At 39.6% G+C, this 17,797-nt stretch overlaps 1 protein-coding gene across 1 annotated transcript in view; it reads left to right on the plus strand.

The window, feature by feature from the left end:
- The window catches only part of NELL1 (neural EGFL like 1), a gene marked incomplete at both ends in the record, with an annotated part of 285,943 nt that overhangs the window by 252,972 nt on the left and 15,174 nt on the right, over positions 1-17,797 (plus strand). The window contains one exon of the mRNA XM_079537825.1: positions 14,249-14,389. Coding sequence (XP_079393951.1) covers positions 14,249-14,389 — 141 coding nt within the window. The remainder of the gene's footprint in view (positions 1-14,248; positions 14,390-17,797) is intronic.

Raw genomic sequence — 17,797 nt, forward strand, 5'->3', positions numbered from 1 at the left:
ATGCATGCATATTCAGTTCTTCCCAGGATGCTCTATTCTTACCTCATTTTGTCTTTTATGTCTTTTGGTATAATTCTACCAACTTAAAAACAGTCATTTTTGACTTACAGCAATATTAATGAAGGTAAAAATTTAAACTTTGATGAGGAAGGTTATAAAATATGAAAGCTATTAAAGCATTTCAGACGATTCCAGTCCTCCCTCAGAAATGGATAAATTTATTTGAAAAGAGGACTGTTCTATGAGTGCTTAAGCCAGAAGAAGTCTTTGTTGCAGATTCATTTTTAAAAGAATTCAAATGCAGGCTGAATGACGTCTGGCATGTACAAGCAGGCACAGAGCTTATTCAATGCATTTGAGAGCAGAGCATGTATGGGTTGTTTAGTTCTGAAAGGGTGGGAACGCTCTTCTGGAAGAGAGCAACAAAAAAACATCCAGCTTAGAACAATGCCACAGAGCTTGTCCAACAAAAAGGGAGCTGTTTGTGTTGGTACATCTGGAATTCTGCCTTGCACTAGGATTAGTAGCTCTTCTTTGTAATGTCACCTGAGTATTTCATTCTGTAAGAGAAAAGGGGAAAAAATCGATAAAGAACAACAGAAAGCAGTCAAGGGCTCATTGTAAAATTGCTCCCTTAAAGCATCATTAGAAGCACTGTTTTCATATCTTTCAAACTGCTTCCTCCATCATGTGTCTCCCAGTAGACCATTAAAGAGGCCAAAACATCCCCAGTAGCTTGTTTCTGTACATACTATCCAACCAGCACCACCTTGAAGATGTTCTCTTCTAATTCATCTTCAGCTAACTGAACAGATAACCTCACATTGGTTCTGTAGAGTCCTTTCTCAGAGCTGATGCAGCCTATTAGAGTTATCGCTGCCACTGCAAAAGGAATCTATCAGTTCAAGAATGCACATCTAAACGGGAGGCAGTGTCCACAGAGCAACTAGGCAATGGGAGGAGGGAAGAAAGCATCAAAAATGCCTTTGGAATATCTGCTGTGGCCAGGCAGAGCCAGCTGCCCAGAGGAAGTCAGTCAGAAGGAGGCAACCAGTGCTGTGACCACAGCAAGCCCACAAGGGACAATTTTTCTGTCTGGATATTAACAGGAGCACAGCCAAGGTACTGAGGGCAATGAGCAGGAGAGTTTTGAACGTTTTTCCCCATGAGGCAAAAATAGCTAGTTGCCCAGGGGAGCTGTGGGGTCTCCATCCTTGGCAGAGCCAGCTGGATGCAGCCCTGAGCATTCAGGTCTACTAACAGCACGTGCCTTGCTGGGGCAGCAGCTTGGGACAGATGCCTTTCAGGGCCCTGCCAGCCTGAGCTATTCTGACACTGCTGCATAACTTAGGTTTACAAATCACTGCAACGCTTTGTCACTGTTTCCTTTTCCTGTAGATGAATACATTGCTAAGTGAAATAGAATTCGTCTTACCCTTTTTTTAACAGAAGAGATTACAGCTGTCTGCCTTTGAGATAGTCAGCTAAACAACTTCTATAGTCAGTGGAGAAAAACAGGCATTTTTAAATCATCATGTCTTCTAAGGAGGCATCTAAAGTAAGTGTTAGATAAATTGTAGTGTAAAAGCACTCAACTTTTCATTGATGATAAATGGGATCTAGATAACTACCTCTAAGACAGATACCTTCTTTCCATCCATCTGAAAGCCGGATGGGATGAATGTCACTTTATCATATTTCTGCTTGAAGGGGTTTTGATGCCTGTTATGGGAATATGGGATACAGTCACACTTCTACTGCTTACTTCCTGATATACAGGATGAGCAACAGGTGACCGTTCCCTGTTGGAAAATCAGATCCTAAGGAATCATTTCAAAACCATGGAACAGATATTCTTCTGTGGTACAGAGAGGACAAGAAGATAATGCCATTTTATGCTAGGGTTTTTCTTTTTATTTTTCCAAAGCAAGAGGATCCATGCATGCTGTTTGGTGCCTGACTCCTAAGCTGTGGGCACTGCAATAGAATAGTTAACTCTCAGTTGAATGTTCGATTTTCTGTGGGAAGAAAATATCATTAAAAGGTAGGCTGTAGTGGACTATGCATGCAAGTGCTTCATTGTAAGGTCAAAATCAAAGTGACTGAAAAGGAATTGTGGATTTGGTTAATTAGGCACCTGTGAGCCCCTTCTGCAATTCTCATGTGACACAGAAGACTGCAGCGCCACTCTGCCCTTACTCTGAGTACATCTATCACCAGCACTGCCTTCCTCCGCTGTGGTTGCTCTGCCCAACAAATGCTTTCAGCTTGGCACCAGGTGAGGCTGCTAGTTCTTTGTGAGCAAGCAGCTGGTGGCCCTTAGCCCTCGTATTTCTCATTTTTTAAGTTAAAAGCTGAGCTACGCTAATGAAATACACACACTCTCTTATGAAACAAAGAATTGTACTTAAAATGTGTTGGTTCAGTAATGCTGGTTCTTTCCCAGCTACGCTTTTGAGAGGCAGAGCTGGCAGAAGTGGGAGAGGACTGTAAATATTCTCTTATTATTCCAATTCCTTCTTGCCTGTCAGCAGCTTCCCTGATTCACCTGTCTTGGCACTCTGTGCTTACCACCCTGACAAGATGATTCTGCTTCTTGATAAACTGTGGGTGTAAAAATTACTGTTTTGAACCAAATGAAGACAACATCTAACGGCAGTAACCTTTTATCAGCAGCTGAAGTGAACATATTGGATAAGATTATAATTTAGATGTACGTTTAGATGCATTTCTGAAAGAGCTGTATGTAGGCTATAATGTTTGAACTGCAGTTATTTTGATGACTGAAAGTCTGTGAAGCTGGAGACTGCATTTTCACTTAATGAAAAGGGTGGTAGTTTTACCAAGAAAATATCCCTAAGGAAATTAATAAAAGGCCTCTTCTTTAAAAGAAAAAAAGAAAGATTCTTTGAATTTATGTTTGAGAAAACAAGAATCATGTTCAAAAATGTTTGAGAAAACAAACTCATGTTCAAAAGACTGGCTAATTTTGGGGTGGTATGTTCTTAATGAAGTCATGTATTCAGTGTATTTAATAAATTAGAAGCTAGCCTGTAAGATTTCTGAGTTGGCACAGGTTAAGAACTATATGTAATAGGAATCTCAAAATTTGCCTTTTTTTTCCCCCACAGAATCTCACAAGCAATGTAGGCTTGAAAAGCCTGTTTTGGAAAGCCGTATGTCATATATCCTTTTGTGGAGATCCCATGTTTCTTGGTAACTGTGTGCAGCATGCTTTACTGGGATTTAGTATTCACCTGCTTTGAAACCACCCTTGGCCTAAGTCACTGTCAAGCAGGGATCACCTTCTCTATGGGCTTTCAAGCAGCGTACACCTTCAAGATTGAGACATTAGGAGCTTTCACATAGCCCTAAGGATAATTTCCAATGCCCATTATCATTTAATCACATATAACTGTGATAAATAACCGTGATAAATAACTGTGATTTATCACATATAACTGTGATAAAGGCAGAATGTGTTTTTTTGCTAGTGTACCACAATCCCCATTCCCCCTTTTCTTTCTCTGATGTTTGTGGCTACTGTTGCTCCCATTGCAAGTCATTGTCCAGAGCAACTCAACTCAAACAGACTTTGACCTGGCTCTGGAGGTGCTCAGTCACCATGGTTTTCATAGAAGAAACACACTGTATTTTCGTCATGTGAAAATGAACATACCTAATGCAATTAGGGGAAAAAAAAAAATCTTACATGGACAATGTCTGTGCTTTGTTTTCAATGGCTTTTTTATTTTCCCCTCATATATAAAGTCTTCCTCCTAAATATATAAACATATGTAGGACAGCTCTTCTTGGAAGTGCTTGCTTTTTTTTCTTCCTTCTTTTTTTTTAAAAAAACTCTTGATATTTTGGCATCCGTGTGTCATAAGCCAAGTCAGTTTCACTAATGATGAAATTCAGAAACAGACTGTATGCATATCTAGAAAGTCTTTGCTGAACAAGACCATTTTGTATGATTAATGTATCAGTATATTCATTAATGTCCACGCTATTGGAAGTATTTACTGAAGAGCTGCTAAAGATTTCTGTAGTATCAAAGATTTTTGCTTGCAAGGAAACAAATGCAGAAGCAGTTTTAATCAAGACCAAACACAGCGTCATGAGGTATAGCACCAGTGCTTCCAGTCCCCCATTAACTCAGTTCACTTGGTTCACTGAGTTTTTGGAACCCTCCAAAAACCTCAAACACAGATATCGAGAGCATGTAGCCATTTGAGATTCCAGAAAGTTCAAAATGATTTGTCTTATGCAATGGAATGTAGTTTAGCATGTCGGCTCTTGTGAAATGGTTGTGTAGGGGCATCTTATGGGAGTGGATTAGATGTCAGGGGGAAGTTCTTCACTGAGAGAGTGGTGAGGTGTTGGAACAGCTGCCCAGAGGGGCTGTGGATGCCCCATCCCTGTTCAAGGCCAGGTCGGGTCGGGCCCTGGGCAGCCTGGTCAAGTACTTATCTAATGGTTGGCAGCCCAGTCTGTGGCAGGGGGGTTAGAATGTGATGATCCATCAGGTCCCTTTGAACCCAAGCTATTCTGTGACTACATTGTGGCATTCCAAGGATGCAATCAATTTCTATGAGAAATTCTAACTTTGGGAGTGCTGTTGAAAAGCAATTACGTTCAACAAACGTATAACAAATATGTATAACAAAGCTTAGTCAATTCACTCCATTTGAGGACACAAAACTAATTTTGATAAATGTGTTTTTTTAGCAATGTTCACGCAGTAAGCAATGAAGACTATTTTCATACTGAAAAAAATCAAACCCCTTTAAGATAATTGCAGACAAAATTTTGTTACAGTTTTACGTTTTTCCCCACAAAGTACTGTAATATTACATAATGCTTAGGAAATGTTTTGAGATCACAGGATGAAAGATGGTATAGAAATGCAGTGTGTTTATGATTATTATTAACATTTGATGAGTCCCCTGGCTTTTCTTTCAGGATTTTCTACTTATTTCTGTTGCACATTTTTAATTGCTTAGAGAAATGATGCAGTCATATCTCGGAGTTGGTTTAATTGGAATTATTGATGTCTGAAGCAGAACCCAGTCTGGGAAAACTGGGTCTGATCAAAGTCTGCAACTAATGGTTTAGTGAAGTTATAAATTCAGTCTGTAATTAAAAAATGAAAGAGAGAGCGTGTCTTCAAAGTGTGCATTTTGTGCTAAGGAAACAGTCACTTCTTACTTGTTTGGAAATACTCATTGCAGTATTTGAAAAGAAGGTAGCAGTAATGACTGAAGTTCTTAATCCCAAGGATTTGCTGAGTTTTTCACCTGACGTGGCTCGTTCATTTGAGATGTGTTTCAAGCGTTTTGATTTGCTGTCTTCTTTTTGCAATGGGAGCCAATAACTTTGGATTTTCTCTGTGGGAACATTTTTAGCTTAATTCCTGTGTTTACACTTTTAAAATCTGTAATAACGTATAGAACACACAAGCCTAACATTACCATGAATTCTGGTTCAAATGGATGAAAAGGATGGAGGATATTAAGCAGTCAGTATTAACCTAGCATTAAACGTGGAGGTTGGTGGCCCTGCACGTGGCAGGGGGTTGGAGATTCATGATCCTTGAGGTCCCTTCCAACCCTGGCCATTCTGTGAACTTTTTCAACTGCCTGTTCACTGACTGCTGAGGATGCACAGGACAGTTCCTGAACGTCCCTAGTCAAGTGAGGCTAATCCTGGCCCTCTTTCTGCATGTTTGAGGGTGATGTTAGGACCGTTCTTTTGTTCTGAACATTTTACTAGATTTCTTAAAACATTTTTACTCATTATTTAGTGCCATGAAATATAGTGCTGTCCAAATTGTCCAGGAAAGCACGCTTCTTTCATGCATCTCGATATACTTACTGAACAGTGTGTGGGAAATCACAACACACACTGCTTTTCTTTTCTGATGCACGTGTTGTGGCAGAGTTAGGAAACTGGATGAATTTAACTGCTTTGGGGGTTGATGGATGGGTACTGGTGTGACTGGAGAAAGTTCCAGCAGACTGAAATACAGAATGACCTTTACTTGTATTATGAACATGATGAAAGACTTTTGCTTTCTTTTAAATGATTCTTCTGGTCTTTTGTTATGAAGGATCTTTTTGTTTAGCCTACCTGTTACCAGAAACAAATATGTATATATTCCAAAGCGGACAGGCATCTTGCATTGAATGATAGCAGTTGTAATTCAGTGCATTGACTGGAATATCCACCACAAATTTCACTCTCCTTATGAAACTGTGTCAGTGCATTCTCCAAGAGTATGCACTTTTACCATATGCTCTGTATTGATCAACCCATCCTGAACCATTTTTTTCCCTAATTAAGGATGCAGATAGCTTTGCATTATTCCTTTTATGATCTCAGGAGCTCACTGCTTGTTTGGGGATTTGCTTCCTTGGGAGAGTTTATTGCTGTATGGATGAGAATGCTTTTCTGAAGCTGTTAATCATTCCACGATTAAAGAAAACTAATTGAGAATATTTCCCATTATTACTAAAGTCTCAGGAGTGCCATAGGGCATACATACTATTATAATCTAAACCTGCAATTTGTCTTTGCTCCTTGTATCCTTTGGTACAGTGATGTATACTTGGAGAAGAATTTTAAGGGGAATGGCTGACACTCCCCTACCCAGCCACAGTGAACGAAAAGTGCTTTTTTACCATTTTCTCATCAGCTGCTGCCTCCTGTTAGCAGTGAGATTGTTTTTGCAAGAGTTATTTTACCCTTTGATTAAGGAAGGGCTCAAACTAATCAAAATAACTTCCTAACATTGCAGACTATTGGTCCTACAGTATAAGTTGCCCAGTGAAGTGGAGGAGAACTTACCATGCTAGTCACTTTAAAATTCTTTGAGGCAAATCACTGAAGAATGCATGGTAGGGAGCATCTCCTTTCTGTTGCAGGATGTACTCAATAAAATAATACACATTTCATGGCTCTTTGATATTGGACTTCAGTATTTCAGGTGCTAGATAGAAGGATGTATTCATTATGTAATATACCTAAGGACTGTAAATGAATTAGCCTGCTAGCATTGGAGAACAATAGTCGGACTCATCAATGAAGCTCTGCAGGTAGAGCTGCTGTCATTTGAATGCTTCTTTCCATGCAGTCCACCGATGGGTGTGTTTGGTTGAGAATACCATTTGTCAGTGTCCTGCTTCATAAGAAGGTACATTCGTTTTTTGTAACCCTGATGAAGAAGGCTGCAGCCTGCATCTATATTATTTTAGTAATTTTATTAGGGGTGAGCATTCCTTTTCACTCACCTATTTTGTTTTAACAAATATTCCCATAAGGTGATTCTTCTCAAATTCTGTGATGTCGGTAAGGAATCTGTAGCTCTTCAGTTGCAGTATGCCAAAATCAATTGCCAAAAGAATTCTGATTCTGGTTGACAAATTCATCTTTTTATCATGTACATAATGCATTTTGCCATCCAGCTTTACTGAAATGTAGTTCCACAATCTGTAATATGTTTTTAATATGGTCTTACCAGTCACTGAACATTAAATGAATCTGAATGTATAGCATTTATGCTTTGAACCAACTTTAAGCGGCTTTGGGCATAAAAGTACTGTGCTAGTAAGGACAGATTTGAATATATGTATATATATATATATATATATAAAGTCTGCATAATCCTGACTTTGTGGAAGCATTTCTCTGTGTGCTGAGAGCTTCATTGGTTATGTGCTACTGACATGAAAGATCTCTCCTGTTGATACTGTTTTGTCATTGTATTCTAGTGTGCATATCTAATATTTTGAATAACTGCTTTGTATGGAATAGCTGCACATACAATCCCACAATTTACTTGAATTAGCAGTCAGGGATAAAGACACTGAGTATTTCTTCAAAAATCCCATGGCTGGAATGAAGGTTGGCCTTACCACTACCTGGTTATTTGAGAGCTTCTTTTAGAGCGTTGAGAATGATAACCTCAAAGCAAGGAAACTGGACTGCAATTAAAAATTGGGGAGCATCTCACATATTGGCAGTGGGCAACTGTGGTCAGTTCAATGTATCTTAGTTATCTCACATGTAAATTGTGCGTGATACTGCTCTCCTCTGCAGAAAATCTAACCAAAGATATTTAATAAATACTATTTGACTAATGGACTGGCTTTTTGTACAAAACTGTCACCAGACTAAGTGTACATGGTTGATCATAGGATGGAGATCATGTGTAATTGTTACGTGTTTCTACAAATATAGAGAGAAAATTTTGGAGTCCTGACTAACTGCTCTGACATGATTAGGAAGAATATGAAGTCAAGTGAATGTGAGAGGACAGTTCCTGATGGTTGTGGGGTATTTCCTTCCAAAACTTGAAGGGAGCATATAAACAGAATGGGGAATGGCTGTTTTCAAGAGTGGATAGCAATAGGACAAGGAGGAATGGTTTAAACTGAGACAGGGGAGGTTTAGGTTAGATATTAGGAGGAAGTTTTTCACACAGAGGGTGGTGAGGCACTGGAGCATGTTGCCCAAGGGGCTGTGGATGCCCCATCCCTGGAGGCATTCAAGGCCAGGCTGGATGTGGCTCTGGGCAGCCTGGTCTGCTGGTTGGTGACCTGCACATAGCAGGGGGTTGGAACTGGATGATCCTTTTCAACCCAGGCCGTCCTATGGTTCTGCAGATCTATGATTTCCAGCAGGTACAAGTAGGCTGACCTAATTTCCTAAAGTAGAATCATCAGCTCAGCAATAGTTGTAGTTGGTGAACTGGCTGTTTAGAACTGTTTTTTTCTCTTTCATCTAAGCTAGCTATACCAAGCATTGTAGCAGTATCCTTCCAACATTTGGGTAGAGCCCAAAAAAATTTATGTTGGCCTGAAATCCTTTCTGTTTTCAGGATTATGTAGTTGGAGAGGCATGTTGACCCTAAAATCTGACAAACAGCCTGTGCTTCAGTTTAAAACCTACCCTACTGATTGCAAAGTCAGTCTGTATGTTTCTGGTGTGTGAAGTGATAATTACAGTCCTGTTTGCAATGGAAACTGAAAGGCATCACTAAATGTGATAGTTCTTCACCCTGCCTTGGATTTCCCTGCCACGCTTATCACTGAGCAGCCTGACTGCAGTTTTTGTTTCCCATATCACCTAGAAATCCCTAAATATGGGAATCAAAAACTCCTGCTTCAGCTCCGGTGTTGTGAAGTGACATTTATTGGTGTCATTCAGGTCCGTTAGGCTGCAGACTCCAAGTGTGCTGCCTATTTAGCATACAAATAGACAAATAAGAGTGCATGAGAGAGACATGCACCAAAGTGATAAAAACATCAGCTTGGTGCGTGTATTAAAAATGAGTTTCAGTAAATTGGATGTTATGTAAAAAGAATTAATCTTTAAAATTGCTGGTACCACTGGTCTGTGTTATTATACTGATACCAATTTAATTTCATTTTTTCTTGTTAAACTCATCATGCTAAATTTACACTTGTGTTTCAGATGATTAAAAATCTTGATAACACCAATGTGGCATTACACAATAGAGCATATTACAGCTGTTCTTTAATTACAATGAGTGGTGGGCGCACCTTTAATCTCTGAAAGCCACTTTGTGCCATTAAATTGCTCTGTAAGATTGATTATTCCTGAATTTGAGATGTGTTTACTATCTCAACAAATCCAAATTGTCAGAGTTCAGAGCGGGGTCCTTAAAATAGAAAAGTAGAGCAGAACCTGTGCCATTTACTGAGGCAGCGCTGTTCCTGCCTGAGAAGGAACTGCAAAGGCCAATATAAATATAACGCAATTAAAATCAGTCTGTGAAAACAGCCATGACTGCTGGGGAGAGAAGAATATGTTATTTGGCACTGTTTCCTCCTCCACCCCCCGAGTCTCCTAATGAGTTAAAATGAAAGTAATTAAAAAAGAAGCTAAATGTCAAGGAAGGATTTCCTGTGCTGCCTGTTCGTGGCTTTGGTCAGATAGAAGCGGAGTCTCTATCACCTCAATGGTGAGGCAAGAAATTGATTATTGAAGGGGTCAGTAAATATGGCTGAGATGTCTTTCTGTCCATTCTGATTTTTAGCATCTCTGTGGTCCTTATAACAAACTGGCCTCATGAGTGAGTGGCAGCCACGAGTCGTTATTCAAATACAAGTAAATTATGCAGTTATCTGTGTTATTCTGAGTTGCCATTTGTTTAACAACTAAATTGCTGTACCATGTCTGAGTCATTGGTATTCCAGGCATGATGAATTGTAACCTGTGACAAGGTCAGAGTGTTGTAGGAGCTTATACTGCTCACTGGCAAAAAGTAGCAGACTCCTAGGATGGCCACTGTCAATGTATTAGTGCTTTGTGTTGTCTGTGTTTAAAAAAAAATGCAGTGCCTTCTTGGTGACTGCAGAGAACTCTCAAAACCCATGTGGAGTTAATGATATGATATGTGTCCAGTTTTGGGCCCCTCACTGCAAGAAAGACATTGAGGCCCTGAAACATGTTCAAAGGAGGGCAACAAAGCTGGTGAGGGGTCTGGAACACAGGCCATATGAGGAGAGGCTGAAGGAGCTGGGAATGTTCAGCCTGGAGAAGAGGAGGCTCAGGGGAGACCTCATTGCTCTCTATAACTTCCTGAAGGGAGGCTGTAGTGAGCTGGGGGTCGGCCTCTTCTCTCGTGTCGTTAGTGATAGGACCAGAGGGAATGGCTTCAAGCTACGGCAGGGGAGATTCAGGCTGGACATGAGGAAGTATTACTTTTCAGAAAGGGTGGTCAGGCACTGCAATGGATGCCCAGGGAGGTGGTGGAGTCACCGAGCCTGGGGGTGTTCAAGGAAAGGCTGGATGTTGTGTTGAGGGACATGGTTTAGTGGGAGCTATTGGGAATAGGTGAACGGTTGGACTGGATGATCTCTTAGGTCTTTTCCAACCTTGGTGATTCTATGATTCTATGATATGGCCAATGTAATAGGAGTTACTAAAAAGAATAAAATTCAGCCTATACATAATTTCATGTAGAACTGCATGATTATGATTTGCTTGCATCAATTTAGGCACGTGGGAGATTCCTTTAGCGAGAGACATTTTCATCTCCACTCATCTGAAGTAGTTGTCTCTGCTTTCAGGGTTGATTTGAAGCATTGCAATGACTCTTTGCAGCAGGGCAGCTGTGTGACATCTCTTTCTTGCTAGTGCCGTCTCCTGGAAGAGTGTGTTGTACACTGAACTCGTGCTGCAGTTGTCTGGGTGCATTTTTCTGGTGTTCTCCTGTAAGGTGGAAGACAAAGTTGTAGGATACTTCTTGTATCCACGAAGTTGTGGATAACAGAGTTAACTGTCAGGGTATGATTTTAATTCAGGAAGCCTGAGACTTGTGCAACCCCTTCTTGTTGGTACATGTCATTCTTGCTTAGGTCTCCTGATCAGTAGCGAACCAAAGATAAGGATGTGTATTTTTTTGCACGAAAAGGAGTACCATAGAGTGTGATGAACATATGCCTTTATTACACAACTCTTCTGTCTCATGGAAACTGCAGATTGTGTAGCTATTGTGTCACACTGAGTAGTTTTCCTTTTAATATTATCACACTGTGACTTAAACATGATGAAATATTAGAAAAAAAGGAACCATTTTAATTTTACTTTTTCACTAGGTCTGAAACCACTGTGTTTTATTTGGAGGTAAATTATGCTATTTATCTTCTATACGTAAGTACCTCTATGAATAATGCAAGAAGTTGAGATGATAGAAGTAAAAATTACAGAGCTGTCCTTAACAGACTGGATTAACATCCTGCGAGAGCTTATTTAAAACCAACTGGTGCCTCTTTTATACAATACAAAAATGTGCCATTTTGGAGCTTTTGCAAAGCCATTATAGTGGAGCGTTGCCAGATCCATTAACAATTCTGTAATAATGACAGCTAGATAACAGAGATGGGGCACAAGCAGGCAGTGGAAAGATCTATACAAGATGCCTTTTGCATGGATGTTGTAAGAAAACTTGAATGAAAAGAACTACTATCAAAACCATAGCACTTCCAGACTGAAATGAACTACTAAGTGAACTAGTGTCGTGGTGTATGACACGTCATTTGTTTCTGTCCCTCGCATGGGTAAAGCACTGCTGGTGGAACTCCACTCATTTAAGATATCAAGGAATAGAGGAAGAATTTATATGATTGAAAGCTTGTCATTTTTTTCCATCTCTCCAGGCTTAAGAAATTGTTTTGTATCTCCCTAAAATTCAGTGACCAAAAGCTACTGATGGACAGAGTACTGCCATATGAAAGTCATGTAGTCTTTAGATCATTGGGTATGTTATTTTAATTTGATTGGCATCATCTACAGAGACCCAAACATGGATGCTCTTCTTTTTCCATTAAGCAAGCTGCTGATCAGCTTTGTTATCCTGGCAAACTGTACGAAAAGTGGTTTACCAATCAACTAATTTGCTACAGCACGAGCCTAAGTCAGATGCACTCTCAAAAGGGCTCAGCTTAAGAAATGCACCTTTGGAAAACTATACATTTTGTAAGTTAAAAACATAAAATTGACTGGAAAGAGCTCCAGGACAGGACTGCCCCTTGGCAGCAGTCTTTGAGGGAGAACATTCTCAGATTCGACACTCGGGAAGAGGGGGAAGCAAGAAGAATTCATTTACAATTGACCCATGATAGCAAAGTCACTCACTTTCCAAATAGGATTAAACTTGTTCTGTCAGCCATGACATGTGAAAAGATCATGGTTATAAATACCATTTACCATAATGAATTGGAAGTGTCTGAGTTTGCAAGCAGCACTGGCCACTGATGGACAGCTAGATTTATGCAGTGTTTTGACGCTAAAATTAGCTTCTGCAAAATAAAGGGAGTACAGAAAAGGTTGTAGCAGTGAGAGATTGTAAAACATTAAAAAAAAGAAAAAAAAAAAGAAAAAAGAAGGAATTGTATTGAAGGATATTTCATTCAAATCATATTTGTTGTGTGTCAGCATGACTTCCTGCAGTCAATGAAACCACATTGATGTATGTATTTTTTTTATTGAGATAAATACTACACCCTGTGGTTGCTCAGTAACCTTAACTCAGTCTTGCATCAGGATCAGACAGTATTTGCTTTTTTATGCTTGCAGAACTAAATGTAGATTGAGAATCTAATTTTACAAAATTTGTGTGTTCAGTGTAGGCTTTATTTGTATTTTCAATGTGCAGGCTGCCACGGAAAAATCTCAGTGGCTGAAAGTATATATAATATTTAGGGATGACTTGAGATTCTTTTTAATTGATAACGTACAGGCTGAAAACTGTCCAACATTAAAGAAAATAGTAAAAAGGCTGAGCTAAAAAGAGGCATCAAATATAATCGCTTCTTAAATTACCAGAAGGTTAACATATAATTAATTTGTTAATTTTAATTACTACCCTACAAAATGTGCTGGAAATATGCTCAAAGGGGAGTAGCAGCCAGGTGCCAGGCGTGATTAACTAAGGTTACTAGCAATTAGGAGGTCTCTGTTAACCGTGTTATGGAAATTTTAAAAACACATTTACTGAAACTCAGCAGGGTTTTCATCTTGCTCTGTATTTCCACTACTTTAGACTTACTGGTGTGGTGTCATTGGCTTCATTCTCTTCCAGCTAAACATTTTACTGCAGATGAGATACAAACTGCCTTTTCTTTGTGTGTTATGCAAGCAGTAGGTATTTGTTTTATTCATATAAACACAAATGATTAATTCTTGTTTGCAAAGAGTCCTGATGTCTTGGCACACGGAGTGCCAGGGAGCTGCAGAGTATTGCAGCTGAGCACTGGGAAGGCCAATCCCAAAGAGAAGGTTGTTGCTTTCCAAGGAGCTCTGGGACATTCAGTCTGTATATACAGCAGGAGTGTTGCTGGAACAGCCTTTCCAATCCAGAACCTGCTCTACAGTGCTTTACGTTTGCAGTCTAACCTGTGATTTAAAACCAACAAACCAAACTCACATCAACAACAAGAAGAGCAAAATTTCTACATGTTTGCTTTGCATTTTCAACCAAATGCACTGTGAATGAATGTCTTATATGTATCAAATTCCACGATGTACTGCTGTTCTGTATTACTGCTGCATCGGTCATGCTGATGTGTCTGTTATTTGGAAGCATGATAAACCGTGATCCGTGATCAAGGAAGACTTTTAAAAAATGCAAACAAAACAAAACAAATAAAAACAACCTAAAGCATTGGTGTCAAAGGAAATTAATTTCCTGGATGGCTTGTGTTTTTCTCTGAGGCAGATATTGATGAGTGTGCAGAGGGGATCATTGAGTGTCACAACCATTCACGCTGTGTTAACCTCCCAGGGTGGTACCACTGTGAGTGCAGAAGCGGTTTCCATGACAATGGAAGCTATTCTCTTTCCGGGGAGTCCTGTGTTGGTAAGCAATGATCAGCATAGTGCTGGTTTTTTTGTTGTCTTTTTTTGCGTTCTGCATGGTGTTATAAAGTCACTGCTGAGACACTGTCCTTAACAGTTTCTGTGTTTAAGGCAAAAATGAGAAAGCAAGCAAGCGTGTCTGCGTTTGTCAGCATCCCCAGCCATGTGGTGCGGGCGCTAGTTTAAGAGGCATCGCATTTCTGATCGGTTATTACAGGAGGGAGGCACACAGAGATCCAGAGTGTGACTTAGTATGCTTTGCCATTTATCACAATAAGCTGCTCTACATCCTGAAGGGAGGGAGGGCTTTCTGGGGAGCAGAATGGCCCACGGAAGGGAAGGAGATGCTCCTCAGCTTTCAAATCTCAGAGCAGCAGTATGAGAACACATTCGGTGCATGTTCCTTGTTGCTTTGATATGTTACTTTTGCATTCTTTCGTATCTTCATCATTTTATTTTTGGAATTATGCAAATAGCCCCCTGCACTTTGTGCACCATATTTGGAGAAAAACACCCTGAGAGCATGAAGGGAGAGGAATTTTTAAAGGGTGCGGAGGAGTTTGTCAGTTCTTCCTGTGATCACTTGTTTCTGTGGGAGGACAAAGGATGAGGCTCCGTGAGGGTTTATCTGGAGCTGGTTCTCGCAATCTGGTGCGGTGAATGTTCGTAACACTTTGTGTCCCAACACAGCAAGTAAGCAGGAATGAAAGGATAGTGGAGGCTCTGCTTAACAATTAACCTCTGCTTAACAATTTTTCTAGCTGTTTATTTATTCTCAGAAGTCTTGTACATCATTTCTGTATGATATTATCAGGTGCGTTTAAAACAGTTTGCCAAGGATCTCGTTATAGCTGCTACTGATGCAGTTCTCTTAATTCCCTATCCTTTCTTGGGAAATGCAGCTATTTCATCTCTACTCAGTTCTATGAATTTTCTGTAAGAGCATTTTGCTTTTCTGCTTCTTCTGTGAAGGACTCCCTTTTAATGCACTAAATCCTGTTTATCGTGCGTAAGTGCAAAGGGCTCTCTTTAAGATTTAAAGTATACAATTAAAGTAAAAGTTAGAATCATTTTTTTTCGTATGAATTTATAAATTGTTGTAACACACATTCCAATCTTTTGCAAATTGTAGCTATTAGGGGAAATAGGTCCTTGGAATGAGATAGCATTGTGGTTTAAAAATGCAGAGGAAAAATACTTATTTTCAAAAAACAGTGTTTTGTAGATTATCCTGCCAAACTATATTAGCTTCTTATGTATTGTCCTAATCACTTTTTACAGCATTTTGTTACTGAAATACCATGTGAAAATCATACATTCTTAACCAGGTTCTCATATGTTAAGAATTCTGCTCTGGTTTATTTAAGTACTGCAAAATGAGTGATGGGCAGAGCAATATTGAAAATACTTTATCAGAAATCAAAGTGATGTGAAATAGGCCTTTGAAAAGCTCTGAGGAAATTGGAGATACAGGGCATTTGCAGCATTCCTGGTGTCTGCTTGTGCTGCTGCCATGGTGATCTCCATCTCTTTTCAGGCTGACCTTAGGTAGCTGTTTTCTTGCTTGGAAAATACAAGACTCAGATGAGTTGACATTGGACTTGATGATCCTAGGGGTCTTCTGATTCTAAAAGACAGATGCTCAGACATGGCTGTGGTTTTGATTGGCCCATAGATGGGCTCAGTTGCTGAAAAATCTGCGTTGCTTTTAAAGTGGAGGACTCTTGGCTATCTCAGAGCAAGAAGGATCCCCAAATTCTCTATGTTCTGTGGAAACTGAAAGGGTGAGTTTTGGTGAAGGTGAACCACCCTCGTTTTGACCTGCACAGCACACTGGAAGGGTTAGGTGAGGTGCTCTTCTTGCCACGTGCAAGTTATAAACAGAATGTGAAATGAGTGACATTATTTAACTAAGTTGCTTTTCTGAACTACTGCAGGATACCAGTAATGAAGGGAGTAAACATTTCTTTTGTTTCATTATACTGCTTAAGCACTTAGAAATGAATTGAATGACTTTGCTAATCCATATGAACAAAGAGACTTCAAAATGTGAAGCTTATTTAAAAACACAACTAAGAATTGGTCAAAATTGGACAGTAATGTACATTCTTGCTTCGACTTAGTTACTTGAACACTGGCTTTTGTCATGTTACAGAGCTTATTTACACAGTGGAGTACTTACAGTCAAGGCCAGAGTCCCTCTCTATTTCAAATAAGAGGGTTCATTTGCTTAGCAACAGCATTTTGTCCTAGGATTGTATTTTACTGAAATCCTAGCGTGCACCTGAGCTGGATTTGGCCTGTTGCCCTTCAGTATGTTTTGAAGCATTTCTTCCTTCCTGAAGGACAGATCTTGGAGAACAATAAGCAGGCATAGGAGAAAATAAAAATAAAAATGTTGAAAGCTGCAACAATAAAATAATGATAATAACAGATGAAAAATCATAAAGTGGGGAGAGGGAATACTGAGGTTTGGTGCATAGTCCAAAGCCCAGGCAGCTGGTGTGGGGTGGCTCCTTTTTCCTTCTGAAGGTGACACTTGGTCATTGCTTGTAGGTTGTCAGCAATGGTTGCAGAACATTTAAAAAATATATATGTATCTGTCTGGAGAGTGTTGGGATACCTCAGGGATTCTGAAAGCTTTACCTCATTGCCTATGAGAGAACAGTAGATGTGGTGGGGAAAGTCATAACATTCTGCTAGAGCATGGCAAAAAGGATGGGTGACTTGGCCAGGGTGCTTCATGCTTGACTAAATACATTATTGCTCAAAATGTCAACATAGATGACTTGGAAAAGGGGAATATATTTTCATAGCCATGCTTTCACAAAAGATGTCAGCTTAATAAGGAGACAATGAGCAGACTCAAATTAAGAGAATGTAATTTAATTTCCAGTGGTATCGTTTTTATGAGGCACTGGCCTTTCACACTATATTATTTAGAATACTGCTTGCAGACAAAAGACAATTTCTGTATCTAAGTTGCTACCAAAGTTTCTTTTGCAATAAAAATACATCGGCTGTAGTTGCTCGGTGTTTCTCTTTTCCTTCCCTTTTCCCTGTCTCTTCCCTCTCCTTTTCCTTTCCCCCCTTTCTCCCTTTCCCCCTTCTCTACTTTTTTTAAATACGAATTTTGTTACAATTTAGGATTTAAAAAAGACCATCAGAATGCTTTATAGAGCACTTCTTGTCAAGATGCAGAGTGTCCCAATATTAACTGCTATCCACTGTAACCATGCTGATACAACTGGTGTGCATTGCTGCTTCTCTGCACTAAGTACCTGTTGCCAAATACTGCTGGTGCAGTGGGTTATTACTGAATAAACTCTCAACACTGAATTTTCAGTGTCAGCCTTGAAGATTATCAGAACCTAAAAAAGGGAAAAACTGTCAAAGAAAATGCTTTCTT

The sequence above is a fragment of the Tetrao urogallus genome (assembly GCF_951394365.1).
Source record: "Tetrao urogallus genome assembly, chromosome: 6".
NCBI classification, from domain to species: domain Eukaryota; kingdom Metazoa; phylum Chordata; class Aves; order Galliformes; family Phasianidae; genus Tetrao; species Tetrao urogallus.